General features: G+C 47.9%; 1 protein-coding gene across 6 annotated transcripts in view; it reads right to left on the minus strand.

Moving 5' to 3' along the window:
• The window catches only part of SLC36A4 (solute carrier family 36 member 4), a 232,796-nt gene extending 227,052 nt beyond the window's left edge, over positions 1–5,744 (minus strand). For all 6 annotated transcript variants that reach the window (XM_074984046.1, XM_074984052.1, XM_074984083.1 and 3 more), the window contains exon 1: positions 5,674–5,744. In XM_074984046.1, the coding sequence (XP_074840147.1) occupies positions 5,674–5,701 (28 nt within the window). In that variant the 5' untranslated portion in view covers positions 5,702–5,744. The remainder of the gene's footprint in view (positions 1–5,673) is intronic.
• Positions 5,745–23,796: the final 18,052 nt, after the last annotated feature.

Below are 23,796 nucleotides of genomic sequence, written 5' to 3' on the forward strand. Positions count from 1 at the left end.
AACAATGGGCAGCTCTGTCTGCTGTGCTTCCAGGTGTCTGTTTGGTCAAGACAGTATCCAGGCAGCCTAGACGCTCTGTCAACAGAGCAGAGCGCTCTCCTGATTGGCTTTCATGTGCAGCCATACTCTGTCAACAGAAGTTTGGTCAGGAAATCTCTTCTGTTGACAGAAATCACTGTCGACAGCTCTCTGTACAGTAAACCCTCAAAATGCGTCATTTCGAGTTGTGCCCAACTCACATTAACACAACTTTAACACAACTCAAATCCTGCTTCCCCTTCAGCCCTGGCACAATATCCCCCCAAACCCAGCTAAGCCCCCTCCTGGCCCCACTCACCACCCGCACATGGCTCTGGCTCACCCCCCACCGGGGGCGACAGAGGGGCAGCTCCTTCCCACTGCAACCAAGGCCCAGGGAGGCAGCAGCCACAGGCACTCCCCACCCGGAATCCTGGGAAAGCAGCAGCTGCAGGTGCTCCCAGCCTGGAGCCCCAGGGAAGCAGCAGCTGCGGGTGCTCCTGGCCCCAGGGAAACAGCAGCCATGGGTGCTCCCCCCCACCCCCGGAGTCCTGGAGAAGCGGCAGCCACAGGCGCTCCTAGCCCCTGTTCAACCCTTCTGCATGCTGCTCTGGTCCAACCCCACCCCTAGCCCCGGTTCAGTCCCCGCACACGCATGTCACTTTGGTGGAAGGTGAGAAATTTCAAAAGGGCAGTGCAGTACAATCTGCTCACCCCGCCCCCCCAGAGGAGCCCTCCATTGCCTCCCACAGCCTCTGTCAGCTCAGCAGCATGCCTTCCTGCCTGCCTCTGTCTGCTGTTGGCAGACAGCTGGCTTCATTTCTGTTTCTTCCTCCTCCTTTCCCCCTGTGGGTACCTCTGCAGCCTCCCTGGGTTAGGCTGACCTGTGCTACCAGCCCTCCTGCCCCTATGTCCACTGGGAGCGCTGGAATCATTACCGGTCTCCTAGCCTGAGCAAACCAGGAGGTGCATGTAGCAGAGGCAGCTGAGTGGGGGTCAGAGATGTGAGCAACTCCTGGGACAGCCTCTTAGTTCAACTTCAGAAACAGTTCAGCCTTTTAAAAAAAAAAAAAAAAAAAAAAAAAGTTGCAATTATGTTCATCTTTTGTTTTGCTCTTTTGTTTAACTTTGCCAGGAGGGTTGTGGGGAGTGCGCTCTTTAAACAGCAGGGAGCTGTTGTTTTTTTGTTTGGGGTTTCCTCTGCCCCCAAGCTGGAGACTGGGTGGGATGGGATCTTGAAACAGCAAGATAAAGAGTTTTTATATACATACATATACATATATATAAAGCATTCTCCATTTCGTAAAAACAGTAACGTATTTCAAATTTTTATTGTATGTATATTCACATTTATATACTGATTAACAAAGTTTTTACATTCAACAGACTTGTTTTCTCCTCTGTGTTGAAAGGATTTTTTTTTTCAGATGAACAAAGTGAAATTTCTGTCAATTCAGATTACATTACACAGATTGGGGGAACAGGGCTAATTGCAGGGACAAAAAGCATGGCCTGACGTAGAAAGTTTGCTCACCCTTGTACTAGACAAATGCATACAGCTGTCGGGTAGAAAAAGCATACAGCTGCCAGGTAGCCAGGAATACTACAATACCAGTACTATGTGCAGTACCAGTACTACTGCTACCTTCTATTACAGATGAAAGAGGGAGGAAGAAAAAATGTTCACCTCTGACCTGCCTTAGGCGCTTCATATCAATGTTGAGTAAGGGTGTGATAAGTTTGGATGAAAATAAAAAGAAGCTGTTTTTAATCCCCCTCCTTGAGAGCCACTTGGCTACTGTGAACATAAGACACTATGTCCATTATAATGATAAGTATTCCATCCACATTCCAACTTTTAAACAATAATTGACTATCCAACCTCTCAAATTTTTTAGTCCTGCTCTGTGTTCTTTCACCTTATTCACTGGACTTTGGAGCAACTAATAATATTGTGGCAAACTGTATAAAGTTAGCATAACTAACATGGCTTCTGTAAGGCTAAGTGCCCACGTGATTGGCTCCGCTTGCTGACTCCGCTTGCTGGCAGAGAAGCTGACCATGGTACGACCCCACTCAGGAATGAACAGCACGATCTGCAAGGAGCTGGAAGGAACTGGATCTAACTGAACTAGGAGTACTGTGTCCTGTCAAGATAGGATGTTGAAAAATGATCTTTTTGTTCACCTGTTACTCTTGCCTGTATCCAATCAAATGTATCCAATGTATCCTAGTTACAGTGTTTGACCAATCAGCTGTATGCAAGTTAAGAGTATAAAAGTTCCATTACTTTGATATCCAGGGTCCCTCTCCCTGGAGAGATACCTTATGTGCATAATAAACACCTTGTAATTCTACCCCAGAGAAGTCTCTGTGTCTCTCAGTTAGCCGGAACACTGTCGTTTCTTTGACAATATTGCTACCAAAACATTATCGTGGATGTAAGAATTCATACAACAGGTAAGAAAATGAACCTATACTATGTTCTATATGCCTCTGCTGAATAAAATCAGAACTTCTCAGTTGCATGTCATGCCCGTTATACTGCTAACGGACAAAGAGAGATTCTTCTTTAGCGGAGAGACCAGGAGTCTGAAATCCATCTCTGCTATTACCATAAAATTCCAAACAGAAAAGATGTACAATGACAGAACTTCACAAGTTATAGCTCGGAGGCAACTGATTGATTAAAATTTCCACTCAAAGTCACACGTTCACATGCTCTACACATTTTCTATCAAAGTGTTTCAGGTTCTGTTTCTTTTCCTTTCGGGATTTCTATATTTCTCTCTTTCACTCATATTCATACAGGACATAGACAAAAATTCTTCAATCCCTTCAATTGTATAATGTACAATTGTATAAGTGTATAACGTACATTGTATAAGTGTAGCTCAACACTTCATCTGCAAATTCGACGCCCTCAGCTCAGGCTTAAACAAAGACTGCGAATGGCAGGCTAAATACAGAAGCAGCTTCCCCTCGCTTGGTGTTCACACCTCCAGATCAACTGCTGGTAGTAAGCCTCACCCTTGCTGACTGAGCTAACCTTGTTATCCCCACCCTTGCTCTGGCTTATTTATACCTGGCCCTGCAGATTTCCAAGACCAGCATCTGATGAAGTGAGTCTGTGCTCACGAAAGCTCATGCTCAAAACTTTTCAATATACCTGGAGGCATACAAAAGGCCAAGACAGATTTATTGAACTTGCTTACAGTTCAGGTTGCAAATGAAGAGTAAACTAGTTTTACAAAGAGTTAAAATAAATAAAAGCTATGTCTGAATATATGTATTATTACATTCAAATGTCTATTACTCTTCTGTTTATACTTAAGTTTGGAGAAATGTTTGTAAGAAAAAAAACTTATTAAAACACTATTATTAATTTTATTTAAAATGAGCAGGCACTACCCCTGAATTTTCACTATATTCTCCTTTAAGACTGGTGCTTGAAAAGTACTGATGATGATAATACACAGAATTTTAACTTAACTGAGTAGTTACATAGTGTATGCACAACAATATTGCAATAGAAATGTGCACACATATATATGCACACAAGTTGTAAGCCAGTATGTATATATACTCTTTTAAAAGCTACACAGGAAACAAACTCCCAGTACAATTTGTGACATATCAACTTTTAGGACACCAGTTAACTCCACTGCTCTCATGCTATGACACTTTCCACTATATCAAATAGTACTGTAATCCATACATTTACCCTCACAGCATACCTGAGTGAAGTGGAAACAATGTATTGCTAGAAACACATAAAGCTCCTTAAAGAGGCAAGACTTATGGCCTACATGAGATGTCAAATCAAAAGAAAATTACCTGAGAGTAAAAATCCCAAGTATCTGATGTCAGTTCTGGAGCTCCTCTCTAAGGGGCTTAAAGAGAAGCCAAGAACCTTTCATCTAAAGCCTAGGAGAGTGTGGAATAACAACAAGCTGTACACTCACACCAAAATGCAAGGCTACAGAGCCTGCATCCTCAGCACCCTCCTTTATGGCAGGGAGACTTGGACCCTGTATGCCCGCCAGGAAAAGAGGCTGAACGTCTTCCACTTGCGCTGCCTCAGGCACATCCTTGGAATATCATGGAAGGACAGAGTGACCAACACTGCCATCCTTGAGCAAGCTGGAATCCCAACCATGCACACCCTCCTCACGCAGCGTCAGCTCCGCTGGCTTGGCCACGTCCACAGGATGAATGATGGAAGGATTCCAAAAGACATCCTGTATGGTGAGCTAGCCTCTGGCAAAAGACCTCCCAGATGCCCCCGGTTGCGCTACAAAGATGTCTGCAAGAGAGACCTCAGAGAGGTAGACATCGAGCTGGACAACTGGGAAGAACTAGCAGACGACCACAGCAGATGGAGGCAGGGGTTACACAAGGGCCTTCAGAAGGGCGAGATGAAGATCAGACAGCTAGCAAAGGAGAAGCGAGTGCACAGAAAGCACACTAAGGACTTGCCAGACACCCACCACATCTGCAAAAGATGCAGCAAGGACTGTCACTCTCGTGTGGGTCTTCATAGTCACAGTAGATGCTGTAAATGAAGTCCTAAATTGAAACTATAAAGGGCGCGATCCATAGTCTACGTAGACTGAAGGATGCCTACTACTAGAAGAGTCAACAGGAGCCTTTCTAGCTCTTAAAGCCTACTGACCCCCCCATTGTGCAAGAGAATGTTGCTTTTACAAACTGTAAAATCAGACTTCCAAAGTAAGAAAATGCCTATGCTGCAGAACTCCTTTTTCTAAAGAGCTAGGCAGAGATTGAGGAATTGCACTTCAAAGTTTCAAGAACGGGTGTAACAGAAAATAAATTCAAAGAGCAAGCAGCTTAAGCCGAAATGAGCATCTCTCTGTTCTCACACCTAAACTTTTTCTTCCCTGCATTGCTCCCAAAGCCAAAACCAGAGAAGAGATTTATTTTTGCAAGTCGACGTGAAAATAGGAGAAATCGAATGGTCGATCTGCGTGGAGGGTAGGGGCAGCAAGAGAACGAGGTTAAGGCTCCACAACACACGCATCAGTAAGACTGCGACACGGAGAGACTCCCCACCCCTTAGCCGCCCTGCTGCGAGCTGGAGTCGGAGGGCACAACGCAGAGCGCTGGGGAGGGAGGTCGGGGACGTTCGGGAGTCCGGCACCGGGGCGGAAAAGGGATTGTCCGGGCCTGGTTTCTCACCGCCCCGTTGCACCTTACTGGGACTGTCACAGCACAGAGCAGACGGGGGGGAGGTGGGGAGGTTCCCGTCTCCGCGATGTTGCCAGTCACATCCCCGCGTCGCGCCTCGCCCACTGCCGAGATACCCCCGCCCTTCGGCTGCCCCGCAGCCTCCGGGGTCAGCGCCCGGTTCCCGCACACCTAGCGCCCCCCCACGCGGGAGGCCGAACTCAAGCAGACGCAGGGCAGGCACAGAGGGGCTGCAGACCTGGTTCAATCCTTCGCCCCTTCTCCGCAATGGTTTGTCCCACCCGCACTACATGGGCTCCCAGCGGAGCAAACCATTCTCCCAAGCTGCGGGGGAGTTACATTTCCCCCGCCTGCTCGTGCGATGTAACCGCTCCACACAGCGAGCAGCTGCCCTTCCCGCCCCGCCTCAGTTTCATGACGAGCCCCAACCAAAAGCGTACGCCGTACCTAGCTCTTCTTTAGCCCCCGCTTCCATCTCTCAATGGTCCCTCCGCTCGCCCTGTCCCAACGTGGAGCCGGCCAGCCGGCACAGGAAGGCTGTGCGCATGCGCTCCCCTGCTCCTCGGACGACCACAGAAACGCAGTGGGAGGATAGACAAGACGCCCCGGAAAGGGAGGAGGGGCATGTTAGTCCGCCGGAGGCGAATTATGCAATGCGGCTGCTCGCTGCAGCGCGGAGCTAGGGAAGCTTTCCCGGCGGTTGGGCTGCGGGACACGTGTAGTGCGCACGCCTGAAATAGCGGCAGGGTTTTGGTTCCCCTTCAGGCCGGCCCGCGGCGCTGCAGCCCGACTCCAGCTTCCAGCCTTCAAAGGGCCTGGGTCCGGCTCTGAAAGCCTGCGGAACTGTACAGCAACAAGGGGAGTCCCGCGGCACTTCACAGACTGACAGATTCACCTGAGCATGAGCTTTCCCGGCTAAAAGCCGCTCCGTCGGGTGGAGGCGGTGGGTTGTGCAGCTGCAGGTTGACGCCCCCGCAGGGTATTCCAGTGCATCCTGTTGGCTCATTTTACTTGCCCTCATAGGTATGTCAGGATTTTCCAACACCACCTGTCAGGACTAGACCCTGTGTTAAACATGAAGGCAGAGCTTCGCAGGGTGGGAGCAGCCTGGTTCCGGCAGCTGAGGCTCTAGGGAAAGCAAACCCTTAACCTGGTAGGTACCAAAACCATAGACTTAAGAACACTGGTGTTATGGCTCAGTACAATTTGCAACACACTACACTGCTTGCTATCTTTCACTACCTACTTCAAACCCTTTGGGCATAATAGTCCCATGCCTCACTTCTTTTCAAGCGACCTGGCCATCCTTGTGGAGATACACCTGTGTCATAGAACTGGAAGGGCCCTTGAGAGATCGTGGGGTCTAATCTCCAACACCCACAGCAGGACCTATCAGCATCCTGGACAGAGTTTCTTCTTTAAATCTATTTGCCCCTAAGTCATATACAGCTCCCTATAGGATTGAACTCAGCCCAGGGTTTATCAGACCAATATTCACATAACTGAGCTATCCCCCCTCTGTGTTATCCCTCTGGCTTCTTCACTCCCAGCTTGCATTTAATACAGACACTGAAACATACAGGCCAAGTCTACACTAGCCCAAATCTCTATTTTGAAGATTATTAATGAGGTGCTGAAATGCATATTCAGCTCCTCATTAGCATGCTGGGAGCCACGGCTCTTCGAAATTGTTGCTTTTAGCTGCCACACAGCTCATCCAGACAGGAGTCCTTTTCGAAAGGACCCTGGGAACTTCAAAATCCCCTTATTACTAGCAAAGTTTTGAGGAGTAAAGGGACTTCGAAGTTGTGCAGGCACTTGGAAGTACCAGTGGGTTAGCTGTGGCTACATGCGAGCTGGCACTTCGAAGTTTAACACTTTGAAGTTGCCGCGGGGAAAAATTAGCTTAACGAAGTGCTGCATATACAGCGCAGCACTGCATTAATAATCTGCCAACATCTTACTTGCCATGCTCCCTTCAAAGTAGGGAGCTAGTGTAGACACAGTCTTGATGTTCACACCTCCACATTAGCTACTGATAATGAGCCACATCCCCCCTAACTGAAGTGAGGTCATTTCTCCTCTCTTGGGCTACGTCTACACGTGCAGCCAACATCGAAATAGGCTATTTCGATGAATAACGTCTACACGTCCTCCAGGGCCGGCAACGTCGATGTTCAACTTCGACGTTGCTCAGCCCAACATCGAAATAGGCGCAGCGAGGGAACGTCTACACGTCAAAGTAGCACACATCGAAATAGGGATGCCAGGCACAGCTGCAGACAGGGTCACAGGGCGGACTCAACAGCCAGCCGCTCCCTTAAAGGGCCCCTCCCAGACACAGTTGCACTAAACAACACAAGATACACAGAGCTGACAACTGGTTGCAGACCCTGTGCCTGCAGCATAGATCCCCAGCTGCCGCAGAAGCAGCCAGAAGCCCTGGGCTAAGGGCTGCTGCCCACGGTGACCATAGAGCCCCGCAGGGGCTGGAGAGAGAGCATCTCTCAACCCCTCAGCTGATGGCCACCATGGAGGACCCAGCAATTTCGACGTTGCGGGACGCGGATCGTCTACACAGTCCCTACTTCGACGTTGAATGTCGAAGTAGGGCGCTATTCCTATCTCCTCATGAGGTTAGCGACTTGGACGTCTCGCCGCCTAACGTCGAAGTTAACTTCGAAATAGCGCCCGACGCGTGTATACGCGACGGGCGCTATTTCGAAGTTGGTGCCGCTACTTCGAAGTAGCATGCACGTGTAGACGCAGCCTTGATGTTCATAACTCCACGTTAACTGCTGATAATGAGCCACATCCACCATGACTGAATACACCTTGTCAACTCTGGCCCTCCTCTTGACTGAGACAAACTCTTTAAATCCTTCTCTGACCCCTCTCCCCTGCTCCCAACTCACACATCTGATGAAGCGGGTCTTTGCTCATGAAAGCCTAAGGGTCAAAATATGTTAGTCTATAAGGTGCCACAGGGCTTCTTCTTGTTTTTGAAGATACAGACTAACTTGGCTACCTCTCTGATATTAAATGTTTGGTTTCTTTTTAAATTATTCAATTCCTACAGCATTTTTCCTGTTTTTATGTGTTTTACAGTGACAGTGTGTATTGCAAAGTTGTTTAGGAGCAGTAGCCGTGGAGACAAGCGTACTTTATATATATAGCCTCAAGCTAAGACAAGAAAGGATTTTGGAATGTTTAGGCAGAAACATCACAGTGAAGTAGTACATGGCAGAATGGTTTTAGGGGATAATCCTTACTCTAAGAAAGTTTCTGGTTACATGTTACATTGCTTCCTATGGTTATTAATCATTATCACGTAATAGTTAATCATGGTTTTCAAAGCTCTGTGGAAATGGAGAGGAGATACCAAGGTGCGAGATGGCAGGGAGTAATTTGTAATTCCTGAAGTTGATAAGGGGTATCAAAAGTTCTTAAACGCTGAAGTCCCGTTTAGGGAAACCAGCATTCCAGTACATTCAAAATTATATAGATCCCTAATCATGTTGTTTTATAGCGTTCTCTAATTTATTCTGATGGTAAGTGCTGTAGAAATTCTTTTGAGGGAAGTTCTATGTGGGCTGTGTTATGCAGGAGGTCAGGCAGAGCCTACATCAAGGGTCTCAAACTTACCAGCTGCAGCCCAAACCCTGGCTGGAGCTGTTGTGCAGTCCAGTCCAGGAGTACCAGCAGACAGGGGAATGGCAGTGGGGCTGTCCAGTCCTGTCACCCAAGCTCTGCCTCTTCCTGCCACCTCCCACCCTCTCCCACCCCCCAGCCCCATTGCCTCCCATCCACTGAAGGGATGCAGCCTCACAAATTACCGGGAGGGCCTGGGGTGGGATGGCAGCAATAGTCAGGCCACCTGCAGTCCCCATGGCTGTGGAAGCCATGGGGACGTGGAGCACACTCGACAGGTGCACTCACTCCACTTCCCCAAGACTGCTGCATCCTTGGGGGACAGAGGAGAGTACGACTATTACTGCTGCCCTGCACCAGGACCCCCAGGTAATCCCCAAGGCCATGTCCCTTGGGGGCTGGGGTGCACTGTGAGGGAGAGAATAGGGCGATGGCAGGAAGAAGTGGGACTTGGGGTACAGGAACTGCCAGCCCCCTCTCACCCACTGCCTGCCAGTACTCCCAGGCTAGATTGCACAAGTGGTCCGGCTGGGGGAGGCTTGGAAGCCGTGAGTTTGAGACCCCTGCCCTAGATAATCACAATGATCCCATCAGACCATAGAATCTATGGATCTAAGTATTCTCCTTGCATACAGCACTAGGAAGATCTAACATTGTCAAGCTTATTATACAATGCACTCAAATGAATACTTTCAGACAAGAGCTTTGCCCCTAAATTAATTCAAGCACAAGATTTTTGCCATAAATGCTTCTATATTTGCTAGAAATCTTCTTTCTGTAACTTGTATCACATTTGTGTTTTATTTAAACAAAAGACCTACTGTCCCAGGAACTTCCACTGAAAAAATGTTCTTCAGAAAAAAAGAAGCAGTTTGATTGATAGGAGATGAAACCTCCTCCACAGCAACAGGTTACAAAAGCATTAAGGCCCCTTTCCCTTTTTTCTGGTCTTTTAGTGGCAGTATAATATAACAACTCAAATCTCAAAGCAATTTGCTTTTTAAAAATATGGAGTTGGGAAAAGAACAAACGCAATTTAAGACACAGGTTGAACCACTCTAGTCTGACACTCTCTGGTTGAGCAACATCTGTGGTCCAGCATGATTTTAGTTAGCTGGATGTCTACTTATCATGGCTGTAGCCAAGTTTCCTGTGGTCCCATAAAGTTTGTTTACAGCTACAGTCCTGGCTCTCAGTGTTCTGTGCTGTTATTTAGCTCTAATTTACCCCTAAATGTTTTCTGAGAGCCCAGTAAACAGTGAAAGTGTAGGTAATGCTGCTAGACAATATTGACCTTCCATGGTTTAACAAATTCTCTCCCAAGGGTGCAGGACAAGAGAGGTTCAACCTGTACTAAGCAGCACAATTATATGTCATTTATACAACTATTAATACGTACAGACCCATCCTCTTCCAGTTCTAGGGCATCAATATTTGTTATATATTTCACCCACTACCTGCAAAGAGAATTATCTATTGCCCATGATCAAAAAGGTGAGCATCTAAGGAAGAATAAAAAAAGTAAGGTTAGAAGGGATCACTATGATCATCTGAGTCCTGTCGAGAAGGGCATACACTTGTATCACTTCAATCCGTCAGTCAGTCAGAGGAATGGAGTCCAAGGTGATAGTGAATAGCCCCAAGATGGACTCATTGAAGGAGCGGAGCCTTGTGCATTTGGTTATTCCTTTCTATATCAGCCACTCTTTTGTCCTCATTTTAGCTCATGCAGACACATTTCTGCTTTAGTAAGATAGGTTAATATACAGCACTATCTTTCAAAGTATCCTTGTCAACTAGATAAAGGGTCTGAACTTTATGAGTTTTCTCTGTCTAAAAGTTATGCAAGGAATGTGCCAACAGGAGCTCAATACTCTTGAAGGATTTGGGGAGTTGTAGCCAGACAAAGTCTCCCCCTTACAAGCCAGCTTGCTTGCTGCCCCCCGCCCCACTGAGGAGCACACAGGGCACGGAAACGGCTGCTGACAGCACAGTCTTTGATGCCCTCATTGAGGCCCAGATGTGCTAGCTTATCATGACCCTGAGAAGCAGAAAGTACAGATAAAAGGCTAACAGGCCAAACTGTCAACATGAGGCGGGGGGGACCCTCAAGAAATCACCCCAGCTGGCATTGATCGATATGATGCACACACACAACCATCCCAGAAGGGGAAGTGCCTCGCCCACACAAAAAGAATGTCCTGTACTCCTAAATTGCTTATCTCCTGCCTTACAAGTGCAAATTAAGTAAGAAATGCCCTTGTAACAAACTGGCGTCACAAAGACAGACCAGTATGATCTGGCACCATAGATAAGAAAGAGAATACGTAACCCAGAGGGGTATAAAAGATGGGTCCAGCAGAACTCTAACTTTGAGTGCATTCCACCAACTACCTGCTGGTCGGGTCAGGTGATTGCCTCCCGAGGTCCACAACTGGGGACGCCCAACCTCGTATTCGTCTTTCCGCAGAATTGAGTGACCGATCCGGCTTGGCTACACTGGTATGGAGAGATGCAGAGAGGGTAAGATACACCCATGCTAGGTCTCCAACTTTTTTGTGCACGGCTAAAGAATTAGAGCTCTGTAACTAGATGTCATTGTGTCAAGATATCATTGTGTTAGATGGTAACAGATATCTTTGGATTGGATTGTAACGTAACTTGTTAACACATGTACTTTGCTAGCATATAAGAAGTAAACAATAGCCTTTTGTAACCACACGCTTATAACTGTAGCTTAATAAACTTGTAACTAGTTAAGCTGTGAGCCTGACTGCTGTTAACCCTTTTGTCACTGCAACACAGCTGGCACAACAACAAGAACTTTAACCATTTGGTTACTACAGCCTGGCTGTGGGTGAGAGTGCTAGGAGCTGCCTGCTCTAACAGTAAAAAACTGGGTTGTTTAGGACCCAGGGGAGTACCTCACCGCACATTACCTGGCCACCGGCTAACAGGAGTGTGTCCTTCAGAGATCATTTGCATGATAATGCAAAGGTCCGGGGGGTTGCGAACAGGGTGGTTGCTAACAGGAGGGAGTTTTGAGGGGCTCTCCTGGGGAAGGAAGGGGCAAACTACAGCACCTTTGGGTAAGTGGCTCTCTGGAGTGTGTGGGTGCCTGGGTTTGTCTGTTTATTTGGTGCTTGGAGTGCTGAGCTGTGTGTGTGTGTGTTTGTTTGAAAGGCCATGTGCTCAGGCTGGCCATGTGCTCAGGCTGCGTGCTGATTGGCTGAGTGGTCATCAGAGGGAGGGGCTCTCTCAGGTAGGCCAGAGCTCTAAAGCCTTGCTGGCAAGCGACCAGGGAGCTTGCGACCAGGGTGGTTGCTAACAGGAGGGAGTTTTGAGAGGGGCTCTCCTGGGGAAGGAGGGGGCAAACTACAGCACCTTTGGGTAAGTGGGTCTCTGGAGTGTGTGGGTGCCTGGGTTTGGGGGTTCTGGGCCTGGGTTTGTCTGTTTATTTGGTGCTTGGAGTGCTGAGCTCTGTGTGTGTGTGTGTGTGTGTGTGTGTGTGTGAAAGGCCATGTGCTCAGGCTGGCCATGTGCTCAGGCTGCATGCTGATTGGCTGAGCGGTCATCAGAGGGAGGGGCTCTCTCAGGTAGGCCAGAGCTCTAAAGCCCTGCTGGAAAGTGACCAGGGAGCTTGCGACCGAGGGGTTGCGAACAGGGTGGTTGCTAACAGGAGGGAGTTTTGAGAGGGGAGTTTAGAGGGGGAGCTTAGAGGGAGCTAAGGGACCCGCTGCAGCATGAGGAGCAGGGGGCTGAGATCAAGGGATGTCAGTGGTGGGCGAGTGGTTTGGGGGCATCTGGTATGGCTATGAGGATGGCAGCACCCACAGAGGATGCTTGCGGCACGCTGGCTCAGATTGCATGGCTTCCAGGCCCAGTCCTGCGCTCCCTGTATGTATGCACTGCACCAGATCTGTGGGGCTCCGGGGACAGCCGTAGCCAGATGAAGAGTTAGTAGCTTTGGGTGAGGCTCAGGGTGCAGCTGAGCAGCGAACAGGGGGCAGCAGCTAACAGGGAAAGGAGTTTGCCTGTGGGAGTTAGCCAAGGGAGGAGCCCCGTGTTTGTTGTCCTGTTCAGGTATGGTGTTCCTCCTGTGCCCTGCAAGGCAGCACTATCAAGAAAAGCAGGCTCTGAAGAGAAGAGCCTGAAGAGCGATGGTGAAAGGTGGACCTGGGGGCACTGAGAGCAGCTGGGGGGAGAGGGGCCAGTGCACTGAGGAGGGCGGACATGGGAGCAGATGGGGGTAGTGGGTTGGGGAGGGTCCTATGGTGATGGTAGCTGGGGGGGCGGGGCGAAAGGTGGGGAGGAGGGTCCCGGGGATATGAGGTCATTGCTCCACAGGGAGCTATGGTGACTCGTGGTGACAGGGAGGTATGAAGTAGTGGGATCCTTAACCACATTCTCCACACCCCACTGCCGTGTGGGTTATTCTCGGAAGGAGCAAGGCTAAGGGAGTAAACCCTGAGAGAAAATCCAGAGTGGAGTCCGAAGGCGGTTCAGTGTCAACTTCTGGCACTGTCCCAGCAACTCCTGCAGCTGAGCTGGTACCAGACGTGGAGGTTATCCTCTCCTTTGGACTATATCGGTAAAGCCGAGAGGGGGACACTGGTGTCTGGGCAGCCCAGAGTCTCCATAATAAGTGCCCAGGCTCGCGCCCGGAGAGGTATTCCGGCATCGATGAACAGCGTTGCATCAACACAGGAGGCAACAGATACCAGTTATAAGCTCTTGCTCGATTGGCGTAGAGAACGAGCGCCGGGGTTGCCTTCGACGGTGGGAGAGATCCTCGCATCTCACTGGACAGTCACCGCCCGCCTCAAGCTGGGCAGCCCCCAGCCAATAGGGTACTGTCTCGCCACAGTTCACCTGCCTCGCTGGGTGCGTGAGGCTTAAGGTTCCTGAACCTGACAAGTGACTGAAATTTGGGCACCAGGCAAACCAAAAAGAAAATCAATAAGAAATGAGAAACATCAACAATTTAAGCTTGCTTGCTGGAATGTGCGGACCATGCTGACCGGCTTGACTGAAGATCTTCAGGCCATCAGTGACACCCGAAAGACTGCTGTCATCAACGAGGAACTGAAGAGGCCCCGAGTTGATATCGCTGCACTGCAAGAAACACAACTCGCAGATTCGGGATCTCTAAAGGAAAAGGACTACACCTTTTTCTGGCAGGGTAAAACCCAAGAAGAACCCAGAGAGCATGGTGTTGGCTTTGCTGTCAGAAACACCCTTCTACAAATGGTGGAATTAGTCATGGGCGGATCAGAAAGACTTCTTCGGATCACGCTTCAAACTTGCGCCGATCCCGTCCACCTGATCAGCGCTTATGCTCCAACCCTGTATGCCACACCAGAAGTAAAAGACAAGTTCTGTGACATGCTTAGTGCTGCTGTAGTGCAAATACCTGCTCGTGAACAACTGTACATCTTGGGTGACTTCAGTGCAAGAGTTGGAGCTGATTGGGCCTCATAGCCTTCCTGCTTAGGACACTTTGGTGTGGGAAAAATGAATGACAGTGGACAGCGTCTCCTTGAACTGTGCACGTACCACAATCTGTGCATCACAAACACATTCTTCCGAACGAAGCCACAGCACAGAGTGTCGTGGAGACACTCACGCTCGAAGCACTGGCATCAACTAGATGTGGTCATCACTAGGCGTAATAACCTCAAAAACGTCCTTCTGACATGCAGCTATCATAGTGCTGACTGTGATACAGATCACTCGCTAGTTTGCTCCAAGCTCAAGCTGAGACCCAAGAAGCTGTACCGCTCTAAACCTGCTGGAAGGCCCCGCATTGACTCCAGAAAGACGGCAAACTCAGAGAAAGCTGAAAAGTTCAGAGAGACCCTCCAGGAAAATCTGTGCAGCAGCCCTGGGGGCGCCGATGTGACATCCAAATGGCAACATCTGAGGGATACAGTTTACAACACGGCCTTGTCGGTGTGTGGAAGAAGAGCTAGAAACACGAACGACTGGTTCGAAGCTAACTCCGATGAGATGATTCCAGTCATTGAAAAGAAGTGTGCTGTGCTCCTGGAGTACAAACGCTCACTGAGCCAGAGTACCCAGCAAGTACTTAGAGCAGCCAGAAGAACAGTACAGCAGACGACCAGGTGCTGTTCCAACAACCACTGGCTCCAGCTATGCAGCAGCATCCAGACCTGTGCTGACTTTGGTAATCTCAGAGGAATGTACGAGAGTATGAAGAGGGCATTAGGACCCACCCAGAACAAGATGGCACCTCTGAAATCCAAATCTGGTGAAGTCATCGCTGACAAAGCCAAACAGATGGAGCGCTGGGTTGAGCACTACTCCGAGCTGTACTCATGTGAGAACGTTGTGGTTGACGCAGCCCTCGATGCCGTTGAGCTCCTACCAGTAATGGACAAACTGGATCAGGAACCGACTGTGGATGAACTGAAGAGAGCCATTGACAGCATTGCAGCAGGAAAGGCCCCTGGCCAGGATGGTATACCACCAGAGGTAATCAAGTGTGCCGCGGACACACACCTGGAACCCCTATATGAGCTACTGTGCCTGTACTGGAAAGAGGGTGAGGTTCCACAGGATATGCGCGACGCTAACATTGTAACATTGTATGAGAATAAAGGAGACAGAAGCGACTGCAACAACTACCGTGGAATCTCCCTCCTAAGCGTCACTGGTAAACTGTTCGCTCGCGTCATCCTTGGCAGACTCCAGAAGATTGCTGAGAGGGTGTACCCCGAATCGCAGTGTGGATTCCGCGCAGAGAGGTCTACCGTTGACAAGGTCATCTCTCTAAGGCAGCTGCAGGAGAAATGCAGGGAGCAGAGGAAGCCACTCTACATTGCCTTCATCGACCTGACCAAGGCCTTTGACTTGGTCAGCAAGGATGGTCTGTTCAAACTGCTCCACAAGATAGGCTGTCCTCCACGGTTACTCAAGATGATCCAGTCATTCCACGAAGACACGAGAGGAACCATCCAATATGACGGCGCTTTATCGGATGCTTTCGGAATCAGGAGCGGCGTCAAACAAGGATGAGTGCTTGCTCCGACATTGTTCAGGATCTTCTTCGCACTCCTCCTGAAGCATGCTTTTGGATCTTCAACAGAGGGCATCTTGCTGCACACAAGATCTGATGGGAAACTGTTTAATCTTGCAGGGCTGAAAGCTAAGTCTAAGGTGCGGGAAGTCCTCATTAGAGACATGCTGTTCACAGATGATGCTGCTGTAGTGTCTCACACAGAAGACCAGCTTCAAAAACTACTGGATCAGTTCTCCAAAGCGTGCAAGGACTTTGGGCTTACCATCAGCCTAAAGAAGACAAACGTACTCGGTCAGGATGTTGCTGAATCCCCATCAATCAGCATTGACAACTATACGTTAGAGGTCGTCCACGAGTTCGTTTACCTCGGGTCCACCATCACTGACACCCTGTCGTTGGACACTGAGCTAAATAGGAGGATCGGAAAAGTGGTCACAACTCTGTCCAGACTCAGCAAGAGAGTGTGGAATAACAACACGCTGTACACTCACACCAAAATGCAAGGCTACAGAGCCTGCATCCTCAGCACCCTCCTTTATGGCAGGGAGACTTGGACCCTGTATGCCCGCCAGGAAAAGAGGCTGAACGTCTTCCACTTGCGCTGCCTCAGGCGCATCCTTGGAATATCATGGAAGGACAGAGTGACCAACACCGCCGTCCTCGAGCAAGCTGGAATCCCAACCATGCACACCCTCCTCATGCAGCGTCGGCTCCGCTGGCTTGGCCACGTCCACAGGATGAATGGTGGAAGGATTCCAAAAGACATCCTGTATGGTGAGCTAGCCTCTGGCAAAAGACCTCCCGGACACCCACAATTACTCTACAAAGATGTCTGCAAGAGAGACCTCAGAGAGGCAGACATCGAGCTGGACAACTGGGAAGAACTAGCAGACGACCACAGCAGATGGAGGCAGGGGTTACACAAGGGCCTTCAGAAGGGCGACCTGAGGATCAGACAGCTAGCAGAGGAGAAGCGAGCACACAGAAAGCACACTAAGGACTTGCCAGACACCCACCACATCTGCAAGAGATGCAGCAAGGACTGTCACTCTCGTGTGGGTCTTCATAGTCACAGTAGACGCTGTAAATGAAGCCCTCAATTGAAACTATAAAGGGCGCGATCCATAGTCTATGCAGACTGAAGGATGCCTACTGTGCATAAGTAATGACTTGTAAACAAAGCCTGATGGGAGCAGGTGAAGCAATGAGGTTTGTTCTATTGTAAACATGTTGTTGCAAAGTCACAATCTATGCTATCACCCAGTGTAAGAATTGTGGAGTCTCAACACTGCTTGAAGTTGTTGTGGGGGTACAAGGCAGTCATCAGTACTGTGTAAGATATGGATTGCCCAGGGCTCCCTCCACCTAAGCAGGTGGTGGGGGGTGGGTAGGTAGAGTTATAGTGGTTGAGACGGTTGAAAGCCTTTTGGTTATACAGTTGTATGACGAGTTCTTTCCCCCTTCCCTTCACAAGTAGACCTCAAGATGGGTTGGTCTATAGTATTCTGTGAGACTCTACCTAGGGGGATATTGAAATGCTGTGGCTAGGCCCAGGGCTGAATACCCTTAGTGCCTACAGCAAAACCCACAAGGCAGCAGCAGGTGACCAGTGGATGGCCAATAGGTGTGACTGGCAGATGGCCTGTAGGGGGAGCAGCAGGTGGCTGGCAGGAATGACCAGCGACTGGGTGGTAGGATAGCTGATGGGGCAAGCAGAATGCTGGACCAGCAAGAAGGTGGCATTGCCTTAGTTTCAGTGAGGGAATGCATCAGGGTGATATGTCAGGTTTTGCATGGACTGGACAGGGTTGTAAGTGGGGCATTTGAATGGGGGTACAGAGAAAGTTTGGATGTGTGGATTGGCTGGTTACAGTATTGGACCGGTGGGCCTGTGATGCAAAGGACACTGGTCAATCCATTTGAGCTGGGACAGTTACTTGAGGATTGGTTATGAACTTTGGGTGTGGTGTTTTCCCAAGGTAGACTTTTCTGCCTCTTTCATTAAAAGTTTCTTTTCTACACTCAGACTCTGTGCTTGCGAGTGCGGAAGCATTGCCTCTGGGGTGCTCAGGGCGTGTGAATTTCCCAGGCTATTGGGTCAGGGCTCGAGCTGACTCTACGTAAGATGGATGAAAAGGAACCCCTAGATGTTGAACCTGGCCCTCGTTGCTGCCAGCTCCTTCCGGCGGAAGAGTTACGTTTATATACTGAATAACATGGATTTATCTGGGGGTTTTGATATTATTCGGACTGTCCATCAGGATGCTATGTCAAATCCCAGAGTTGAGCTGTTCTCAGTTTGTGTTACTCGGATGAGGGACTGCTACCCCAACCCTGTGCCTTTGCTGGAGTCGACTACAGTTTCTGACTTAATAGGACAGAGTGGGGAGATGCCCCAGAGGACATGTAGGGGGACTCCGTGATGTGATTAGCACATTAGGGCTGTGTCTGCACTTAGCAAAACTTTGAAATGGCCATGCTAATGGCCAGATTTAAGAATACTAATGAGGCACTGAAATGCATACTCAGCGCCTCATTAGCATGCCGCCGGCCGCAGCATTTCAAAATTGCCATGTTTCGCTCCTGCATGGCTTGGCTACATGGGGCTCCTTTTTCCTCTTTCCTGTGGAATAAAGGGATTTCGATGTTGGTAGGGTCCTTTCGAAAAGAATCCCTGTGTAGCTGAGCTGCGCAGGAGTGAAATGCAGCAATTTCAAAGTGCCGCAGCCAGCGGTATGCTAATGAGGTGCTGAGTATGCATTTCAGCACCTCATTAGTATTCTTTTATCTGGCCATTAGCATGGCCATTTCGAAGTTTTTGATAAGTGTAGACATAGCCTCCTAGGTGACATCGTCAGGGGAATCTCTGTGACTGAAACCATCACGGGGGGAACGGGATGAACTCACTCATTAGCTGACAATTTAAGATGCTCTATGTATTTTTTAGTTTGCAGTCACAGGATCTACATGGATCAGTGGAAGTGCAACATGCTATATGTACTTCATACCCTCTTAGACCATTCTGTAGAGTGACTTCTCCCAGAAATCTGCCACTCCGCACAGCTGCCTAGCTCATCTATAGCTAAAACAGCCTCTGCTGAGCCTACCCACCTGTTATTTGCCAAGGTTGGATCTTTTTTTCCCATTGCAGAATAATAATGTTACACTGTAATTAGAAGGATAAAGCAAATCCTATTACACCCTGGCAAAAGCATAGATGTTTGTTACTTTAATGTCTTATTCTCTATGGTCTGCAGGATTTGCTATTGAATGTCAGTTACATAAAACTGTGTATTGTAACCTGCATCAAAAAAGCATTTACCAGAACAAAAGAAAGCTTTGACATCTATTGTCTTCCTTTTCTAATATTTATCTTCCATAATGTTGATCTTATCAGTACAGCATATCAGAACTTCTGCTTAAAAGTTAATTCTCTTGTTCACCTTTGGGAGTCTTAGAAAGCATTGTGGGGAATAATCAGAGAATTCATGTAACCTTTGCTATACCTGTATGATCTTTAGGCTGATGTCACTAATGACTAGTGTCAGGCCCATTGTTGGGAGGGGCAAAGGGAACAAATTCATTGGGCCCCAGAAAGTCAAAGGGACCTGGAGCTCCCAGCCATCTCTGTCATTACTGCCCTTTTGAATTGCTGCCCAAGTGCCTGAGCACCATCCTGCATGACTGTGAGGCTGGTGCGGGGGCACCCTGCAGTCCGGGCAGCACTGACTGCTCTTGGCCCCACACCTTCCACTTCAGGCCATGCCCCTTCTGGGGGCACAGAGCTGCCTCCAACACATACCTTGCAGCAGAGCCTGTGGTAGCTGTCGTCTTCACTGATTGGTGAAGTCTGCGGGGTGGGGGGGATGTGTGTTCAAGCCGTATGTGGCTCTTTGAGCAATAAAATGCTCAGAGCTCTGAGAGTTCTGTGCGCTGCTCTGTGCATGTGTCCCTCCCTAGTGCTTGGAAGTGGTGGCAGCAGCAGCTCTGGTGAGTTGATGGCATTGGATTACAGTGGAGGGTGGGGTGCCTGGCTCTGGAGGAGGGGAGGGGGATTGGGTTAAAACAGGGAGCTGGGGGTGCCTGGCTCTGAGGGAGTCGGGCAAACTGGGTTAAAGTGGGGAGGTAAGGATGCCTGCCTCTGGAATAACAACAAGAAGTCTTGCGGCACCTTATAGACTAACAGATATTTTGGATCATAAGCTTTTTGTGGGCAAAGACTGTTATCTGAAGTAAGCGATAAAATTGCTATTTGTACTATTTCAGTTTACTGTTTATAATCACAATTGAAAGGATTTAAAATTGACCAATTCCTTGTGAAAACAAAGAATAAAACTGCAGATTTGGAAGAAGGTAGTAGACAGGAAACCATATCAGAACATTGATTTAATTTTGGCCCTCAGCAGTTTGAAACCTAGCTTTGAACTCTGATTTCATCCAAACAAGCTCAAATTTTGCATTAAATTATAATCTTTCTTTAATTTTATTCATCACTGTTCATTGACATTTACATAAAATATGAACATATGTATGAATAAAAAAATTGGACATGTTTTATGTTTATCTAATATTTTTTAGTTATCCTCTTTGCACAACCATAAGTACAATGGCAAGTTTATTGGCAATTTCTTCCAACCAACCAGTTACAATTAAGTTGTTTAACCAAACGTGATGCAAAGGTAGAAAAAAAATTGTGTCTGAAAATTGTGTGTACTGGGGGTACTTAAAATTTTTTAAAGGAGTACTTTATTAAAAAAGGTTGAGAAACACTGGATTAGTGTACATTTACTTCAGCACCAGGTGCTGATGAAATGTGAATCTGATCAACTGGAAATTAACATTGATTTAATGGAGGTGTAAAAAACCATGGTTGTAATCAAGAAGTTGAAAAATAAAGTGCTGTGAGATTATCAAATTACCACAGAAATGCTAGAAGCACACAGTGCAAGTCCCCAGGTGAAACTGATTAAGTTGTTCAATTAAGTTCGGGGAAAAGAGACTCTTCCTGACAAATGGAAACATGGAATCTTTGTAAGCATACCCTCAAAAGGGAGTGTTTATTGACTGTAGCAACAGAAGAGCAGTTGCAGGACTCTGTTGTAGAGGAAGCCTTCCGTAACGTGATACCACACAGGATGAAAGAGGCAGTGGATGCAAAGTTTAGAGAAGTTTGCATGTGACCAGGGAGCTTAGCTAACAGGAGCAGATAACAGGGAGTTTTGTGGGGGAGTTCTCCAGGTGAAGGTGGCATGATTAAGAATCCTTTGAGGTAAGTGGCTGTCTGTGGTGTGTGTGGTGGCTGTTACTTGCTGGTTGCCTTAAAGATATTCTGTGCTGAATTTGCATTTGTCTATTTGTTTGGAGATTGGCAGTTGGAAGCTGTGAGCTTTTGAAAATGAGGATTTGAAATCTAGAATGAGGATTTGAAATCTACAACCCTCTATTCGCTGGTCAGGCCTTAACCAGGGAATGGTGCTATCCAGGAAGGCAAGGGCTACTAAGCGACCAGGGAGTGTTGTGGGAGAGTTTAGAGGGGGCTAGATATGCTTGGTATTCTTTAATACCTCTTTTAACTTAAACTAAAACCAAAATTACCGGATTTAAATAAGAACCCTATCAAAAATTTTATTATCTGTAGGAGGAAATGCAGGCAGAAGCCCAGCAATAGAGTGGGGTTATCCTGCATATTGTACCCACTGCAGCATGTATGATTACCGGTCTTATGGACAGATGGCATATGTGTGTATTCGGTGGAAGGAGTTCCTGGCCCTCAGAAACCGTATATGGGCTTTGGAAGCCAGGGTGGCTTAATTGGAGGAGCTGATAGAGGCAGAGAGGTATGTAGATGAATCTTTCTGGGACACTGTAGAACTGTCCCAACTCCATTCAGACAGCCCCCATGTTGCTGAGGATGGTGAAAGACTCAGGGAAGGAGAACACTCAACTGGAGTATTGGGAAACCATCCCATACTTGGGACCCTCCTTCCCGATAATGTTGTGGTATCCTCTCACACTGAGGATACCTCTCTAGGGGAGGGAACTCCAGTCATTAGGGAAAGGCAGGTGTTAGCCGAAGCATAGATAGCTGTGACTTAGCATGGGAAACTGTTGTCTGTGTCTGCAGTGGCTCAGATCCCTAAGTCAACACAAGCCATACCTTCCAAGTCTTCTCAGCCCTGCTCTTCTTTCAAGGTTAACAGTTGGCACATTCCGAGCCCAAAGTCCCCCCATGTAATGTCCAGCCCCAGGCCTACTGAGGACTCACAGCTCCACTTCTCCCACAGGAACAGTACACACCAGCAACATCACCTCACGATCTCTGTTTCACTCTACACACAGCACTTGGGTATGTTTATGGTAAAACAAAGACATTTAATTAACAAAGATCTGAGAAGCAAGTGGAGGGAAATATTGAAAGCAAAGGATTATATATAAACTACAGTAATAAAACACTATTGAGGATCTAGTATTGCTCTCTGCATTCAGCCAGATAGTCTTTGATTTCTCCTTCATGAAATGAGCCCTGATCTCAGCTTGTTCCCCCAGGAAAGGGTACAGAGTATAGCTTTCTGCTGACATTCATAGTCCACAAATCCATTGTCCTTACTTGTAAAGAGAACTCCCTCCTGCTGGTTTCTTACTTTCAGTACATTCCCCCTCTGGAAGATTTCACAGTTTCACAGATTTTACAGCTTCGTCTAAAATGGGCATCCATTGCAAACCATATAGTACTTAGTTTACAAGTAGCCAGACAGATAAATATTTCTTGACTGAGAGAAACTTGTTTGTCAATTTTGGTGACCAGCCCCAAGTCATACACCTTTCAGTATAGATATATAGCTCCTTACATATTCATACACTCATTGTGCAATGATGTGGACAGGCATGACACAGGCTTTCAATAAAGACCTTACATGATACACCAGGCTTGTCTATGCTAGCCCCCTTCTTCAAAGGGGCATGGTAATCAGACCGAGCAAGGAATAGCAATGAGGTGCTGCAATGCATATACTGCACCTCATTAGGCTAATTTTCTCCACGCAAACTTCGAAGTTGATAACTTCAAAGCGCTGGCCACCCATGTAGCTTCTGGCACTTTGGAGTACCCACACAACTTCAAAGTGTGCTTGCTCCTAAGAAGTTTTGGGAGTAAGGGCACTTTGCAATTGCTCGGGTACTTTGAAGTGCCCGCAGCTACCTGGCTTGCTGGCACTTCGAAGTTATCAACTTCAAAGTTTGCACAGCGAAAATTAGCCTAATGAGGTGCTGCATATGCATTGCAGCACATCATTGCTCTTTTCGGCTCAGCCTGATTACTATGCCCCCTTCGAAGAAGGGGGCTAGCGTAGACAAGCCCACTTTGGAAAAACAGTACACAGATAGTATTGGAGGGGTAGCCGTGTTAGTCTGGATCTGTAACAGCAACGAAGGGTCCTGTGGCACCTTATAGACTAACAGAAAAGTTTTGAGCATGAGCTTTCGTGAGCACAGACTCACTTCATCAGATGCTGGTCATAGAAATCTGCCCGTGACCAGCATCTGATGAAGTGAGTCTGTGCTCATGAAAGCTCATGCTCAAAACTTTTCTGTTAGTCTATAAGGTGCCACAGGACCCTTCGTTGCTAGTACACAGGTACAAGATTCAAAGGATCCCAGTAATCTTTACGTACCTATATATCCTCTGCCACTTGTCAGCCTGAGATTGCTGGGTCACAATCAGTTACTCACGCTAATGATCATCATAAGAGAATGTATAAAATGGCAAGCTCTACTCACCACCAATTTCACTGATTTCCAAAAGGCATTTGACACCCTGATAGTCATACATTGTGGAATATTCTTCAATTCTAGGGAATCCCAGAAAAAGTCATTAACAT

The sequence above is a fragment of the Carettochelys insculpta genome, chromosome 1 (assembly GCF_033958435.1).
Source record: "Carettochelys insculpta isolate YL-2023 chromosome 1, ASM3395843v1, whole genome shotgun sequence".
Taxonomy (NCBI): Eukaryota; Metazoa; Chordata; order Testudines; family Carettochelyidae; genus Carettochelys; species Carettochelys insculpta.